The sequence below is a fragment of the Miniopterus natalensis genome, chromosome 17 (assembly GCF_054644295.1).
Source record: "Miniopterus natalensis isolate mMinNat1 chromosome 17, mMinNat1.hap1, whole genome shotgun sequence".
NCBI lineage: Eukaryota > Metazoa > Chordata > Mammalia > Chiroptera > Miniopteridae > Miniopterus > Miniopterus natalensis.
This window is the reverse complement of record NC_142097.1, coordinates 25,638,003-25,654,502: the sequence shown is the minus strand read 5'-3', so window position 1 is coordinate 25,654,502 and position 16,500 is coordinate 25,638,003. Positions and strand designations below refer to the sequence as shown.

Sequence of the window (16,500 nt, the reverse complement as noted above, 5' to 3'; positions counted from 1 at the left end):
AATGTGGTCAGGAGGGGCCTAAGGGGCCCAGGATGAGGGAGATCTGGGGGACTGGAGTCAGGCTGCCAGAGTTATTGACACTGACCTGCTCCCTCCACTGCCCAGATGGAGCCCCGGAACCTGGCCCTGGTCTTCGGGCCGACACTGGTGAGGACATCTGAGGACAACATGGCAGACATGGTGACTCACATGCCTGACCGATACAAGATTGTGGAGACACTGATCCAACATGTAAGTAGCCACCCTGGCCGGGCCATGTGCCCTGACGCTGGGATGGTGAATGCCCTTCCAGGCCAAACAGGAAGAGATCCTAGAATCCCTATTGTCTGGGATTCCTCAGGTCCCCAGCAGGAGAAACAGGAGGCCCCTGAGTTTCCAAGATGTGTGTGAGGGTCAGAGGGAAAAGGAAGGTCAGAGAAGGTGCTGCTGGATTGGAGAGCGGAGGGTTGACTGCAGGGGCACCTTCAGAAGCTGGCCTCCAGGAGAGGTATCCTGGCATAAACCATCAGACGGGTGCAGGGGTGGAGGCAGGGGTGCAGGGGTGGAGGCAGAGCTTTGCCCTGAGGGAGGAAAGGTGATGCCCAGGGTAGGGTGGAGACATATGGGGCAGGGACAGGCATGGTCTGGGGCAGGATCCTGAATGTGCTCTGTATATTTTGGGCTGGTCGCCTCCCTTCCCTTGGCTGCTTGGAGGCCCCAGAGGCCTGTGTTTCTAAAGATTCTTGTTATTGTCCATGAAGGGATGAGAGCTGAGGCTGGCCAGCAGAGGACGCAGGAGGCCTTTGTCTTCCAGAGCCAAACCCTGGGCAGCAGTGCCCCCTTCTGGAGCACTCAAGGATTTTTTATGAATCCTCTTAGATTTCTATTTCCAAATCTTGGTATGGCCTGTGGTCCAGACCACAAAGGACAGAACCAGAACTCCTCCTGCCAGGAGAAATAAGATTGGCAGCTAGTCAGGGGAAGAGGAGCCTTCGCCTCCCCCACCTCATACAGGCTTTAGGGAAGGGAAACTAGATCATGTTACCCCCATTTTACAGATGAGGAAACTAGACTGGAGCTCAGAGAGGCAAAGTGTCTTACTCAAGGTCACACAACTAATAAATGGCAGCTCCAGGATGTTAACCTGGGTCTGTCTGACCAAAGCCTGTGCTTTTCTCCCCACCTACTGGGAGGGCAGATTCCTCCGTCTGTCCTAGAGCGAGGGAGGCTGGCTAGAGTCAGTGAAGTAAGGAAGTGGGGTCGACTTTGGTCATGCTGACTGGCCTCGCATGTTTGTTTCTTTCCTTCTCTACGTGGCCAGCGCTCTGAGCCATAGGAGGGAGCATCATGGCCTGTTCTCACTCTAAAATTGGGACGAAAGCCTGGATGCCTATTCCAAAGCTGTCAGGGAGACTAGGACCACCAGGCAGTTTCAGGGATCCTGATGAGGCCTTGGTCTGGGGAAGCTTATCTCCCTTGGAAAATTCAGCTCTGCAACCCAACAGGGAGCCCGCTGGAGCCCCCATGAGTCTGTGCTCTGAGAGGGGGGTGGCAGTAGGGAAGAGAGGAAGGCTGGCCCCATGGCTTGGAGAAGTTCCCAGAAACTTGAGGCCTGTGGGCAGCTGGGATGTCAGGAACAACAGCCTTCAGGGGCAAAGGAGGCCCAAAATATGTTCATTTACTCTCTCCCAGAGCCTTGAGGGGAGTCCCCAGCCAACAGCAGCGTCTCCTCTGGCAGGGTGAGGGAGGTGAGGCATATCTGTCTCCTTCGTAAGTGTGTTCCCAGCACTGAACCTAGTGCCCAGTGCCCAGTGAATACTCAGTGTTTGTTGAATGAATGAATGAATGAATGAATGAATGAATGAATGAATGAATTGCTATTGAAGTTATGCCAGTCTGGGCTTTCCCACCCAGGGCATCATTCCTGGAAACTGAACTGATGATGCTCCATTTTCTGCTTCCTTGGCATTTGTACATAATCAGCCCTGGATGGTTGTTGAGGGAATGAGCTGCCCCCTCTGCAGACCCCTTAGCCACCAGCCCCACCCAGGTTTGCAAGGGTGTGTCTAGCCCAGAGGCTCTATAGCTAGGCATCAGTGTAGTCATGAGCCCCCACAGGGGGTGGATTTGTGGCAGAGACCACTCTGGCTCTGAGCCCTGGCCAGTCAGTGGGTGACATGGCCTCCTGCTGGGAGTTCTAGCCACAGCCATCACCTGGCGTCCCCTGCCTGGGACTCCTGTCATCTGCGGAACCCTTGGACAGCAGAGCTGGAAGTGGCTTTAAGACATCAGACTGGTCCTCACATTGCACAGAGGGTGGACACTGAGCTGTGAACAGGAACAGTGAGTTGCCTGGGGTTGCACAACAAGATGATGTCAGTAGAAATGAGCAAACCCAGGTGTTCGGCTTCTCAACAGCAAGTCACCAGCCAGCTCTTACGTATGTTTACTGAGTCAGATGCAACTCAAGCAGACCTTGTCACGGCGGTTGTTCAGGTACTAACTCAGCAAATATGTGTACACTGGCACTTCTCAGCCTTGGCACTTAGTGACAATTAGGCCAGATCACCCTTCATTGTGGGGGCTGCCCTGTGTATTATAGTAGGTTTAGCAGCCTCTCTGGCGAGGTGTCAGGCACATCCCTCCAGTTGTGACAAAGGAAAATGTTTCCAGACATTGCCAAATGCCCCCTAGGGGGCCCAAATCACCCCCATTGAGAACCACTGTTGTATCAGTTGAGGGCATTGGCTGAGAAGCCTGCCTGCCTGAGACTGAACCCTAGCTCTGCTCCTTATATGCTGTATGGCCTTGGACGAGTCATTGCTTACTGTCTTTATGTCTCAGTTTCCTCATCTGTAAAGTGGAGATGATCATAGTACTTACCTCTCAGGGTTATTATGAGAATTTCATGAGTTACTATCTGCGAAGCACTTAAGATGGTGCCTGGCAGTTAGTAAGGGTTACAGAAGAGCTAGCTGTCCTCGCCGTCATTATTCTATGCCCGGGACAAGCAGGCACTGGGAGCACAGGTATGCAGCAAACTCAGACCCTGCTCAGAAGGAACACTGCCACTGAAGGCATCGCTTCACACTCTGGGCTGTGCCCACAGCAGGAAGCCCCTGGGCACAGGGCTGGGTTGGTACTCAGGGAGCTCTTGAATTGTCTTAAAAGACCATGAGGCATTTAGCCAGGCAGAGAAGGGAGAAGGAACATTCTCGGCAGAGGGAACTGCATGTGCGAAAAAAAGCAGAGTGGCTTGAGCTAGCGTGAATTCTTCCAGAGAAACGCGGGCTATCTGAAGCTTCCTGTAGACTCCTGGGTTCCTAGAGCACTTTGGGGGACTCTCAAACCCAGGTTAAAGGCTGGCTTCTTAGGGCTCCCTCTGGTAAGCTTCTCTCTGGGACTGTAACTTCTAATAATAACAGCTATTGTTATATTTAATATTTTATATATTTTACATATTTATAATTTACATATTATATTAATAGTAATGGCCATTTATTATGCACTAACAATGTGGCATACTAAATGTTTTACATACAGTATTTCATTTCTTTGGTTATTTTTTGAGATATAATTGACATATGTTAGTTTCAGGTGTACCACATAATGATTCAATATTTGTATATGTTATAAAATGATCAGTACAATAAGTCTAATTAACATCCATCACCATATGTAGTTACAAATTTATTTTCTTGTGATAAGAACTTTTAATGTCTAATCTCTTAGTAACTTTCAGATCTACAATACAGTATTATTGTGACTACCCTTCTGTATGTTGCATCCCCAGGACTTAACTTATTTTATAACTGGAAGTTTGTACCTTTCGACCCCTTTCACCCCCAGCCCCATCCCTTCAACTCTGGCTACCACCAGTGTGTTCTCTGTATCTATAAGCTCCAATTTTGTTTTGTTTTTTAATTTTTTTACTCCACATATAGGTGAAATCATACCATATTTGTCTTTCTTTGTCTGACTTATTTCACTTAGCGTAATGCTCTTAAAATCTATGCATGATGTCACAGGTGGCAAGGTTTCCGTCTTTTTTATGGCTGAGTAATACTCTGTTTTATTTCCTTCATTCACCCATCTGTGGACACTTAGGTTACTTCTGTGTCTTGGCTGTTGTGAGTAAAGCTACAGTGAACATAGGGGTGCAAATATCTTTTTGAGTTAGTGTTTTTGTTTCCTTCAGATAAATACTCAGAAGTGGGATTACTGAATTATATGGTAGTTCACTTCTTAATTTTTTGAAGACCCTCCATACTGTTTTCCATAGTGGCTGCCCCAATTTATATTCCCTCCAACAGTGCACGGGGGTTCCCTTTTTTCCACATTCCTCACCAACACTTGTTATTTTTTATCCTTTTGATAACACTCATATAGTATTTCATTTTAATTCTCACCACAGTTCTAGATGTAGACACTCAAATTATTGTGCCCATTTTACAGATTAAGTAAATAGTCCCAGAGAGGTCATTTGCCTAAGGTGAACTTGAGCCCAACATGACTGGCCAGTGTCTAGTGGAAAACAGGCAGCGAGAAGCTCTCCCTGAGCGGGTCATCAGTCTCTGCTCCGACCCTCTCTCGCTCCAGGCTGCATTTCCCTCCCGCCCTGGGGCACAATCTTTTCTTTCCCCAAGGGTTTCTCATAGTCTGTGGAGTCGGGTTCCAGAACCCAAGGTCTCAACCTGAGACCTCCCTGGCAGCCAGGCCCGCCTGGAGTTTGCTGGGGAGAGGGGGCCCCTGCCTCTTGGTGCCCCTCCTGTCCCATTGCATCTGCGCCTGGGTGGGTCCTGCGGACCGAGGGTTGGGAGCCCGGCTCCCTCAGCCCCTTCCCACGCTGACTGCGCCACTTCCTTTTGTCTCCTCTGCAGTCAGACTGGTTCTTCAGTGATGACGAGGACAAGGGGGAGAGGGTAAGTGGTGCAGCAGGCAGCGGGGTGGGGTCTGGTCTGAGGTGGGCCCTCATCCCAGGTTGGGGGCGGGGGAGGCGAAGCGCAAGCGGGGGAAGGTCCCGTCCTTGTGGCATCCCCAGTTTGATGGAGGAAACATAGACCCTCTCCTCAGGAGCACCCAGTTGATGGGAGGCACAGCCCTTGCCTTCGTGAGTTCTCAGTCTGAGGGGAGATACCGGCCTCCTCGAAGGAAACAGAGTCCAGTAGCAAAGGCAGACCCCCCCCTTCTGTCTTATGTGAAGGATACAGGTCTCAGGAGGGTCCAGTCTGGGGGGGGGGAGACACAGGTCCTGCCTTCAGCTGGAGGAGCAGCTCAGGGCTTTGTGGTTCAATCAGGGTGTTGGGGAAGATGCAACATAGTCTAACTGGAGACATGTAGGACCTGCCCTGAGGAAGGCAGTCTCTGCCCTGGTGAGCCCAGTCTGATGGAGGAGACGTGGGCCCTGTCTTCAGGGGACCCCATGCTGCAGGATCCAGTGTAGCCATCTGAGGGCGTGCTGGCTGACCCTCCTTCTATTTGCAGACCCCTGTGGATGACAAGGAGCCTCAGTCAGTGCCCAACATTGAGTATCTCCTGCCCAACATTGGCAGGACAGTGCCCCCTGGTGACCCAGGTCCGGGTGAGTACAGGGTCCTGGGAAGGGGTGGGGGTGGGGGTGGGTTCTGCATACCTGAGGGTCCCAGATGTTGCCCCAGATGCTGGGCCAGATGCCCAGCTTCCCTACTTCTGCCCCAGCGGGACCCTTCCCTGTCCCCGCCACTGAGAAGGGGCGGTGGCAGGGCCTTCTCTCCCTCTGGGGAGGTCCAGCTTGCCTGTGTGCCCACCTCCGCATCTGCTCAGCTGCCCCACCCCAGGGCTGGGTAGGAGCTTTGTTCGCCCTCCTTCACTGGTTTCTTTCCTGAGCTTTTTATTTCTCATGGGCTGTGTCCTTCTGGGCATGTTCTCTTTTAATTTTTCTTCCTTTTCTCCTTGCACCCCTCCATCCCTCCTCCCTCTCCTCCCTGTGCTCTCCTCCCACCCCCTGGATCCTGTTCCTTCTCTTCTCCTCCCCTCCCCCCCTCCAGCGGACCTGTTGGAGATTTAAAGGGTACAGTGTGGCGTCAGTCGCGGCCTCGGTCACTAACAGTGGCGGGTGATTATAAGAAGGCTGGGCAGGCACGAGGGGCAGACAGAGACGTCAGGGCTGTGAGGAGCTCACCGTGACATGCTAGCTACCCATTATTGTCAACAACCCTGTCCCAGTCGCCTCCCATCTGAAAGCCCCTTCTCAGGAGGAAGGAGGCACTTGATAGAGCCCGATCCTGTCCCCCTCACCAGGAAGTCTGGGCACGGCATGGCTGCTCTCCTGCAGATCCCACTCCACGGCCTTCTCTCTGGGCTGGGCCAGGCCGAGCCCAGCTGCTTCTTGTTATCGGGGCAGGGGGAGGCTTGGCAGGTAGCAGGACCCAGCCTCTCCAGACACCAGTGATACCACCTTTCAGAGGCCTCTCGTAGCTGTAGTTCCTGCCTCAGTCACCTTCAAGGACTGTCTTTCTGCTTCTGAAATCAGAGCCCCTGGTCATTCAGCCTGAGTCCTATTTCCAGGCCTCCGGGCAGAGTAGCCCAGAGACCAAGGAATGCCCAGTCCCTTCTTGGCTCAAGCCACTAACTCCTCCCACCCTGAGTGACCTGCCCTTAGTGTTTTGACTGGCCCCCTCTCTGACAGAGGTGGATCACAGCACCCCCAGTTGTAAGAGGCAGGCTGGGGGAGGGGCCCAGAGGACATGGGGTGGGGGTGGCAGAGAGGAGCCCTCGTCTCTTCTAGTCACCCGCTGCCGCTCCCCTGCCCCGTGGTGTGTCGCTGTGTGATCAGCACATCTGCTCTTCTCACTGTGTGCGGGGGCGGGCTGGGGAGGAGACATCTAACTTGCTTGCCAGAGAGTGTGGATTAACCGCACCTGCCCACTGCCCCATCACACCCCGGGAGGTCCTTGGATCAGCCTGCTCCCTGCCCAGTTCTGGAGAAGACACTGCCAGGACTTGTTTCTGGTTCCTTCTCCACCCCAGTCATATTAAGGGAGTGGGACCCAAGTCCCATTGAGGTAATAATGATTTTACTCTCCTTCAAAACTCTGGTTGTACACTAGGGCCTTGCCCCATAAGGGTGGATTGACCTCAAGTTTGGAGGTGGAACCTAACAAGGCTGTAGTCCCCAGGCCACTCTACCTCCCTGTGTCCCACCTGTATTTGATCATTCATTCACATGGTCCCCTTCCTTCTCGTGTCCTGGAAGTGGGGGTAGGGGTGAATGTAGGGCTTCCTCCGCTCTATGCACTGTGTGGTCTCCATTCTCCAGAGCATCTGTGATTTGCTGTGTCTCACTGTTGTGGTTTCGTGGACTGCATCTGGTACTGGGCATTTTCTCTCCAGTGCTTCGGAGTCACAGGGATAGGAAAGGGAGAAGAAGTAGGCCCCCCCCAAAGCCCCTCTTGCCCTTAACCCTGGGCAAATGAGGGTTCAGTGGCTGGCAGCCTGATGTCACCTCCTGCCTCAAAAGCAAGTGATGATTGACATCATTCTTCGTCCATCCCTGTGCCATAGGAAATGACATCAGAGGCCCATCATGCTCCCAGGGCCCCGGGAGTCTCAGGTTTCTGAACTCCCCGGTTTCTGAAGCCTTTGAAGAGAGGGAATTGTGTTTACAAGTCTCAGCCTGCTCTTGCCCCGATCCAACTTTTCTTTCTTTCTGTTCTCACCAGCAGATTCCACCACCTGTAGTTCAGCCAAGTCAAAGGTAAGTGCCAAGGCAATTCTGAAGGTGTTATCCCTGTACAAGCCAGCCCACTTTACTTTTGGGTTAAGGGAATTGGGAGAATTGCAAGTGGACCCCGAGGAAAGTTGATGGTCTCTGGGAAGGAAGGTAGGAAACACTGATGTCCAAGATAAACTGAGAAGTTGCTCACCTTGACAGTGCTTGGTGAGGCATCTGGTGTTGTGAAGGAGCTGGCTTGGGAGGCAGTGTTGTCCAGTGGTTAGAAGCACAGACAGTCCTGGGCTTGAGTTCTGGCTCCACCACTTAGTAGCTTTGGGGCACTGAGCAAGTTACTTAACCTCTTTATGAGCCTCAGCTTCCTCATCTGTAAATGGTGGCTAATATTTATCCCCATAAATGGAGTTAACAATAAATATGTCCCATATAACTATGTTTAAGGTCTTTGGAGAGCCCAGAGCAAGCAGAAGGAAGGAAATAATAAAGATAAGAGCAGAAATCAATGAAATTGAAAACAATTGAGAAAATCAATAAAACCAAAGCTGGTTCTTTGAACCAGATCTCATAGCCAGCTACTCGCCTGCTCCAGCCTGCCCTCTGAGACAGAACCTGTCAGGCGAGGCTTCCTGCCCCAGGCACACCCTGCCCGACTGTTAGATTAGAGCTTGATGGCCAGTGGTGTGTCTTAGTCAGCTCAGGCTACCAGACAAAATACCATAGACTGGGGTAGCTTAAGCAACAGAAATTTCTTTTCTCACGGTCTGGAGGCTAGATCCAAGACCAAGGTGTTATCATGGCCAGTTTCTGGTGAGAGTGTTCTCCCTGGCTTGTAGATGGCCGCCCTCTCCCAGGGTCCTCATATGTTACAGAACGAGCAAGAGAGCTCTGTGGTGTCTCTTCTCATAAGAGCACTAATGTCACCATAAGGGCCCCACTCTCATAGCCTCTTCTAAACCTAATTACCTTCCAAAGGCCCCATATCAAAATGCTATCACATTGGGGGTTAGAGCTTCAACATATGAATTTGAGGGGCAGGGCACAATTCTGTCCATTGTAGTTGGTGAAATCAGTTAAGTATTGGCTGGTTGAACTGGGTCTATTTCTGTCTGGGTCTCTAAACATTGGCTGGTGCTCATAATGTATCAGATGAATGCACTGGAAAGAAAGAAAAAAAGCTACTCTAGTCTGCAGAGGTCCCTTGTAACTTCTCCATAAAGCCTCTACCTGCATACCTCTGGTGATGGGGAGCTCACTCCATCACAAGACTTCTGTGGCAGGGAGCAAGTTCATTATAGTGACCTGAATCTAGCTCCTTGTCCCTTCCACCCATTGCACCTGCTAGCCCCTGGTTTCCCATAGCTTCTAGAGTAATCCCTTGACCTTTATGTGCATGTGCTCATACCCTGGTAGAGACTGATTCAAAGGTCTGGAGCTCAAATAGAGTTTAGTTTTAGACAAGGAGGCCTCAGGAGCAGGGATGTTCAGGAAGGGTATTTCCCAGGGGACATGAACAGCACGAACAGAGCGAGAAGAGAGGGGGCTGAGAACAGCCCTCGAGACATGGCTTCCTAAAGGGTAAGAGGGAGAAGAAGAGCCCCCTCCAGAAGTCAGAGGAGAGGCCAGAAAGGGAAGACTAAAAACTAGATTGAAGGAGGCAGTGATAGGCAGCATGGGGGATCACAGAAGTCCAAGACTAAAATACACCCACAGGGCTTCAATCCAAACCATTGAATTGAGCAGGGCTCTTGAGCCACTTTTGGCAGTGGAGCTGGCCTTTGGATTGATCTCGGGTTGGGATTGTTGGGGCTGGGCACTGGGAGGAATGGCTGAAATGCATGGCAGTGAGGTGCAGTGGGAAAGGGAAATGAATTTGGACAGGTTGCCCTGGAGAGGCCTGTACACACTGAGTAGGGGCAAAGGCAGGTTTCCCAGGTGAGAGCGGAGAGAGGGAGCGGGATAGGGGCTGTGGTCAGAGAAGGGTCTCTGCCAGGATCTGGTGATTGTAACCCAGGATAGTCTATGTGAAATGGGTTCAAACTGACAAGTATTATTCACTGCTGAGAGAATATTATTACCAGAGGCCTGTCTAAAAGGATTTATCTAGCGCTGGATATGGAGAATGGAATGGAAGTTGGGCGGGGTGGAGATACTAGACCAGCCCCCAGCTCACAGGGAAGAGTTGAGAGTCTGGATTAAGACCAGAAGGGGTGCCAGGGAGGCTTCAGGGCAGGGAGGAGGGCAGCGGGGATAGTCTCTAGAGCGGACAGTGACACGCCAGCCGGACGGCGGTCCCGGAGGAACGGTTTCTGATGCCAGCGGGGCTGGTGCCGGGTGGGAACGTGGAAGGAGCTGAGGCCCGCCTGCCTGGGACTGGGTGAGCGGGCCGCGCTGGACGCAAGTCTGGGCGCCTCCTGAATACTGACCTGTCTCCACCCAGGGCTCGTGGGCGCCCAAGAAGGAGCCTTATGCCCGGGAGATGCTGGCGATCTCCTTCATTTCGGCCGTCAACCGCAAGCGGAAGAAGCGGCGGGAAGCGCGGGGGCTGGGCAGCAGCACGGACGACGACTCTGAGCAGGAGGCGCTCAAGCCGGGGGCGGTGACGCCGGCGCCCGGTTCCCAGGACCCGCCGGAGGGGCCGCTGCCAGGCGCGGTCGCCCCCGAGGCCCCCGGGCGCCTCAGCCCCCCGGCGGCGCGGGAGGAGCGGCCGGCCGCGGACACGCGCTCCATCGTCTCGGGCTACTCCACGCTGTCCACCATGGACCGCAGCGTGTGCTCCGGCGCGGGCGGGAGGCGGGCGGGCGCCGGGGACGAGGCGGACGACGAGCGCAGCGAGCTGAGCCACGTGGAGACGGACACGGAGGGCGGCGCGGGGCCGGGGGCGCGCCTGGCGCGCCGGCCCTCCTTCACCTCGCACCACCTGATGCCCTGCGACACCCTGGCGCGGCGCCGCCTGGCCCGGAGCCGCCCGGACGGGGAGGGCGCGGGGCGGGGCGGCCCCCGCGTCGCTGAGCCGCCGGGCTCGGCCTCGTCCAGCAGCCAGGAGTCGCTGCGCCCTCCGGCGGCCGCGGCGATGGCAGCGCTGGGCGCGCGGCCCTCGCGCCTGGAGGCGCTGCGGCTGCGGCTCCGCGGCACCGCCGACGACATGCTGGCCGTGCGGCTGCGGCGGCCGCTGTCGCCCGAGACGCGGCGGCGCCGGAGCAGCTGGCGCCGCCACACGGTGGTGGTGCAGAGCCCGCTGACCGACCTCAACTTCAACGAGTGGAAGGAGCTGGGCGGAGGGTGCCCCTCGGAGCCCGCGGGCCCGCGGGCGCTCAGCGACAACAAGGACTCTGGCCTCAGCAGCCTGGAGTCCACCAAGGCGCGGGCCGCGTCGTCGGCGGCCTCGCTGCCGCCTGCGCCCGGGGCCCCCGGCGCCCTGCAGAGCCAGGCCTCGCGCCGCCCGGCCGCCGCCCGCCTCCATCAGTGTCTGTGACCAGCCCCGTCCCTCCCCGGCCGCTCGCCCCCGGCTCGGCGCCCCTTGGGAAGCAGGCGTCTCCTCTGTTGCCCCGGGGCGGCGCTGAGGCCATGCCTGCAGTTGGTGTGCTGGGATTGCTGGGGGGCAGAGCATGACGGGGAGGGAGGGCCCCGTGGTAAGAAGGAGTAGGCTGCTGGGGGCCTGTGTCCCCTGGATAAATGGCAGTGTGCCCTCGTGGGCCTCTCTGTGTCTGCACTTACAGACCCTTGTTAGCCATGGGGTGTGGATAGGGAACCCCCAAGTCTCAGACTAAAGGAAAGACACTGGGTGATGCTGGTTCTTCGCTTCCTTCCTCTCCCACCACCCCTTAGCTCCTAGCTCCTAGATAAGGGGGGCACTGTGTATGTATGTCTGGGGAGAGGGGGTATAGGGTGTTGGTGTCCATGAGAGGGTGTGTGTGTGTGTGTGTGTGTGTGAGTGTGTCTAGTCACTGTCCAAAGATGTTTCCAACAGCAACTTCTGCCGCCCCTGCGCCCTTCGTCTCCCCCCTGCCTCCCCAGGGCTCCCTGCCTTTGGTGCACACAGGCATCCTTCCCCTGCTGTTTTCAGAGCCAGAGAAGGGGGTTGGGGCCACTCCACAGAGGCAAGACTGAGACTCTCACTAGGTTCACTGCCCCACCAACCTTTTGGTAAACTCTAAATCACTCCCACACCCCACAGCACTTTGACCATGGGGAGCTGCCCATTCCCCAGTCAGTTTGGGGAGGGTCCAGGGTCCCCCCCCCATTAGACCTCCCTTGCCTCTCTCTCTGTTCTTCCAGCTGTGCCTGCTTTTTCCACAACTCAGGCACACAGACCCCCACCTTCTGCCCTTTCGAGGGGGGGGTAGTAAAATATCCCCAATCTCTCTCTCTCCCTCTCTCTCTCTCTCTCTCTCACACACACACACACACACACACACTGATTTATGGGGTCTGAGCTGGGCTCTCCTTCAAGATGGGCGAGACCCAGCTCCCTCTCCTCTTCCCATTGTAAATAGACCCCCCATCCCCAGGCCTCCCACACACTCACCAGGCCTCCCACACGCCCTCACTCATTCCAGGGAAGCCCACGTGGGGTTGTGAACCCTACCGCCACATCTATCAGTCCTCTTGGTTTATGCAAAAATTTGCTGTAAAGTAGATTTCTCTCTCCTTCCTCCCCCTTCCTTTTATTGTAAATATTGTCTCTAAATGTGTAACATATTATAAAGAATTTATAAGGATTTTTAAAGATGTTTTGCTCATTTAAAGAAGTGTTGTAACAGTGTTGGATAAGACTCTGGCCCCACGTCCGCATGTCTCCTTTCACTGTGTCTTTGACACCTCTCTAGGCGACAACTAAGATTTCCTGCTTCTGAAAAGTCCTGTCTTAAAAGTATAGTCTATATCTTGGAAATAAATGGCCTTCCTTGAGGCATGAGTCAGACGTCTCACTTGTTCTGGAGGGAGGAGAGGGCCAGAGGAGGTGGGGGAAGAGTGAAGTCTCCAGCTCAGGGAAGGAGGGCAATGGGGGCTGGACCAGGTGGTGGCAGAATGGAGGCAAAGCTCTTCCTCCTGGCAGTTTTGTAGGTGTCCTGTTCTGGAAGACTGGTATGAGCAGTGACATGGGCACAGAATGTAGGGTGAAAGGGCAGGTGACCCTCATTGCGCGGAGGTTTCCATGCACCTGCTCTCTATTCCTACAGAGGCCAGGTGGGTGCACAGTCACCTTCTCAGGCCTGCGTGGACCTTCAGAGTGGTCCAGAGGTGCTGCCCAGAAGACATGAGGCTTGGGCGAGGCCCAGGACACTGATAGGGCCCATCCTAGCCAGCTGTCATCACAGGCACTCCAGGCCCTGGCAACATCCCAAGAGGACGGTACGAGTTTTGCACACTGTCTTATTTACAGGTGCAAACTCACAGCATGAGACAGGTTTCCTTCTATGTCTTGGCTCGATAGTTTCCCTTGCCAGCTTCCAGGCTGCCTTTGATGAGCCTAGTATCCATCTGTAGGAAAACCAGGTGACAGTCATCACAGAGAACCAAGGGAGGGGCGCAGGAGCTGGGAAGAGAGTCCCTTGCTGAATCTCCCTCCTTCCTCCACCTTTGCCCCAAAGGTGGTTTTTGTTGGCAAATGAGCTAACAGTGTTAGAGTGGGCTCACATTGGCCCCAAGGGCTTTACAGGTCCTAAGTCAATCTTCCAACATTCTTTTTTTAAATATATCTTTATTTATTTCAGGGAGAGGAAGGGAGAGGGAGATAGAAACATCGATGATGAGAGTCATTGATAAGCTGCCTCCTGCACGCCCCCTACTGGGGATCAAGCCCAGAACCTGGGCATGCGCCCTGACCAGGAATTGAACAGAGATCTCCTGGATCCTAGGTCAATGCCCAACTGTTGAGCCACGCCAGCTGGGCTTTTTCCTTTTTTTAAAAAAATACGGCTTCCAACACTCGAGCTGTACACCACTTTCATCTCCATTTTATATATGAGAAAACTAAGGCACAGAGAGGTGACATTACTTGCCCAAGGTCACACAGTTAATACATGGGGGAGCCAGGATAAACCTAAGCCCAGAGAAAGGACATAAGAACAGGGTTGACTGCCCATTGGGTCACCTTCGGTAGAATGTGCTAGGCTTTGGATGAGAATGGGTCAAAACCCTATGTTCTCCTCAACTCTCCTTCAAAAATAAAGGAGAAATGGAGACATCTCCAGTAAAGAAAAGCAGAGAATTTGTCATTAGCAGACCTGCCCCATAAGAAATAGTAAAGGGAGTCCCACAAGCCAAAATGAAAGTACACTAGGTGGTAACTCGAGTCCACACAAAGAAATAAAGAACACCAGTAAGAGTAATTACGGAAGGCAGTGTAAACATTTTTATGTATAATTCTTTCATTTTTGTCTTTAAAAGGCAACTGCATAAAGCAATAATTATAAAACTGTGTTGACAGGCTTATAACATAATGGCGAGGTCTGCCTGCGATGGTGTGAAGGACTGGGCGGGGAATAGAGCTATAACGAAGCAGAGCTTTTGCACACTATTAAAATTAAGTTAGTATTAATCTGAACTATATTGTTTTAAATTAGGGTGCTAATTATAATCCCCAGGGCAACCGCTAAGAAAATAACTGAAAAAAATATCGTAAATGAAACAAGGAATTAAAACGATATACTCGAAAATACCTATTTCACACAAAAGAAAGTAGGAATCAAACAATAGAAGGACAACAAGAAGAAACCAACCCACAGCATATGGGGGTAAATAGCGGCGGCAGACATAGATTCTACCTTATCAGTAATTACACTGAATGGAGATGCGGCAAATACCCCACGTCAAAAAGCAGGGACTGGCAGAGCAGACTAGAAAAAATGACCTGACTACGTGTTGTTTAAAAAAAAAAAAAATCACTTTAAATTCAAAGACACAAAAACGTTGAAAGTAAAAGGATGAAAAAAGATACCATGCAAAGGTTTGCCAAAAGAGACCAAGAGTAGCTATCCAGGTATGGGAGATAATAAACTTTAAAGACAAAAATTGTTAAAGACAAGAAGGACATTTTATACTGATAAAAGTGTCAATCTATCAAGAAGATAAAATTATTATAAATATATATGCTCCTAACAACAAAACCCGAAGCAAAAACTAACAGAATTAAAGAGAAAGTAGACAATTCAAAGTAACGGTTGGAGACTGCTGCTTTCACTAGTGGCTAGAACAACGAGGCAGAGGGTCAACAAGGAAGAACATTTAAATGACGCTATAAACCAGCTACATCTCACAGATCTCAGGAAGATCCTACCCACCCTTGCTGGCTTTGCTCTGTGGTTAGAGCACCAACCCGCACGCTGAAGGGTCCCGGGTTCGATTCCAGCCAAGAGTACATACCTTGGTTGCAGGCTCTATCCCCCCGGTCAGGCAATCAATTGATGTGTCCCTCTCACATCTCTCTCTCTCTCCACCCCCCCCACTCTCTCTGGAAAAAAAAAAAGCAATGGAAAAAATATCCTCGGATGAGGATTTAAAAATAGTAATAATAAATAAAGAAGACTCTACCCAACAACAGCAGAATACACATTTTTCTCGAGTGCACATGGAACATTCTCTTATATTTTGGTTGGCTCCCCTACTAGATGCTGATCATAGTCCCAGCGAGCAGTGCCTGGCAAGGAGTAGACATTTCATAGGCATTTGAAGGATGAATGAAGTGCTTGGCATAATCCTAGCATGCAGTTGACAGTCCCATTTGCTACTTGCTCTTGAACTGGCAATGAATGGAGTGATTCTGGGAGATGAGGGGTTTTTGGCTCCTCTCCCAGCTTTCTGGGAATAGGATGGGAAAGAGAAGGCAATATCTGCTGACATTTTTAAAAGGACATAGGACCTTGGCTCAGTCAGTTGGAGTGTTGTCCCGTACACCAAAAGGTTACGGGTTCGATTCCCAGTCAGGGCACATACCTTGGTTTCAAGTTCACTCTCTTGTTGGGACGCATATGGGAGACAACGGATGATGTTTCTCTCTCTCTCTCTCTCTCCTTTCCTCTCTCACTCTCAAATCAATAAAAACATATCCTCAGGTGGGGATTTAAAAAGAAACAGGACATAGGGATGCGGTCCGGCTGTCTCAGTCTGACCGGCTCCTTGGTAGGTGGGTGGCCCATGGAGTGGGTCAAGACAGTTCAAGACAGTGAACAGATCCTCAACCTCTGTCTCCAAAGACACTATTGACCTTCATAGGAGAAAAAAAGTGCAACTGGACCTCCCGTGAGGCCTGGAAGACCGGCTCTGGAACACTGTCATTACCTCACGAGATAGGAGGCTTGGTATCTGGGGGAGAAGGTAGAGGAAACCCAATAATACCCCAGGCCTCAGCTAAGCAGGAGAATGCCTAGAAGGGCAGCCTCAAGGACCTTAGAACATGCTGGAACAGTGGCACTGCCTTCAGAATTCCAGGAAAACCTAAAAAGCCTCATCAGGACATCTGGGGGTGGGGCAGGCTGGACTCAGAGATGACGACCTGGAAGAGTTCAGGCAGCTTGCTGGCTACAGGGTCAGGGTCCAGGGCCCCCACCCAATCAGAACCAAGGACAGATCTCCCCTCAGGGGTCTTTCGTTTCAGAGGAGACCAGGGGTAAGTGGAGCCAGTAGGCCTCTGAAGGGAAGGCAGGAATGCAACATGACGGGCTGAAGCTAGATCTGCAGACGGTATGTTTCAAACTGTGGGTTTTGACCCATTGGAAGGTCATGAAATCAATGTAGTGGGTTGTGACTACAATGTTTAGAATTTAACAGAAAACAGTGGAGTGCATTGTAATATAGTCAGTGCTGTTTCA

The 16,500-nt window shown here is 52.4% G+C and overlaps 1 protein-coding gene across 2 annotated transcripts in view; it reads left to right on the top strand.

The window, feature by feature from the left end:
* Window positions 1–12,598, top strand: part of ARHGAP23 (Rho GTPase activating protein 23) — a 40,082-nt gene extending 27,484 nt beyond the window's left edge. For both annotated transcript variants that reach the window (XM_087826154.1, XM_087826153.1), the window contains exons 19-23: window positions 106–231; window positions 4,860–4,901; window positions 5,464–5,560; window positions 7,683–7,714; window positions 10,128–12,598. In XM_087826154.1, the coding sequence (XP_087682280.1) occupies window positions 106–231; window positions 4,860–4,901; window positions 5,464–5,560; window positions 7,683–7,714; window positions 10,128–11,162 (1,332 nt within the window). In that variant the 3' untranslated portion in view covers window positions 11,163–12,598. The remainder of the gene's footprint in view (window positions 1–105; window positions 232–4,859; window positions 4,902–5,463; window positions 5,561–7,682; window positions 7,715–10,127) is intronic.
* Window positions 12,599–16,500: the final 3,902 nt, after the last annotated feature.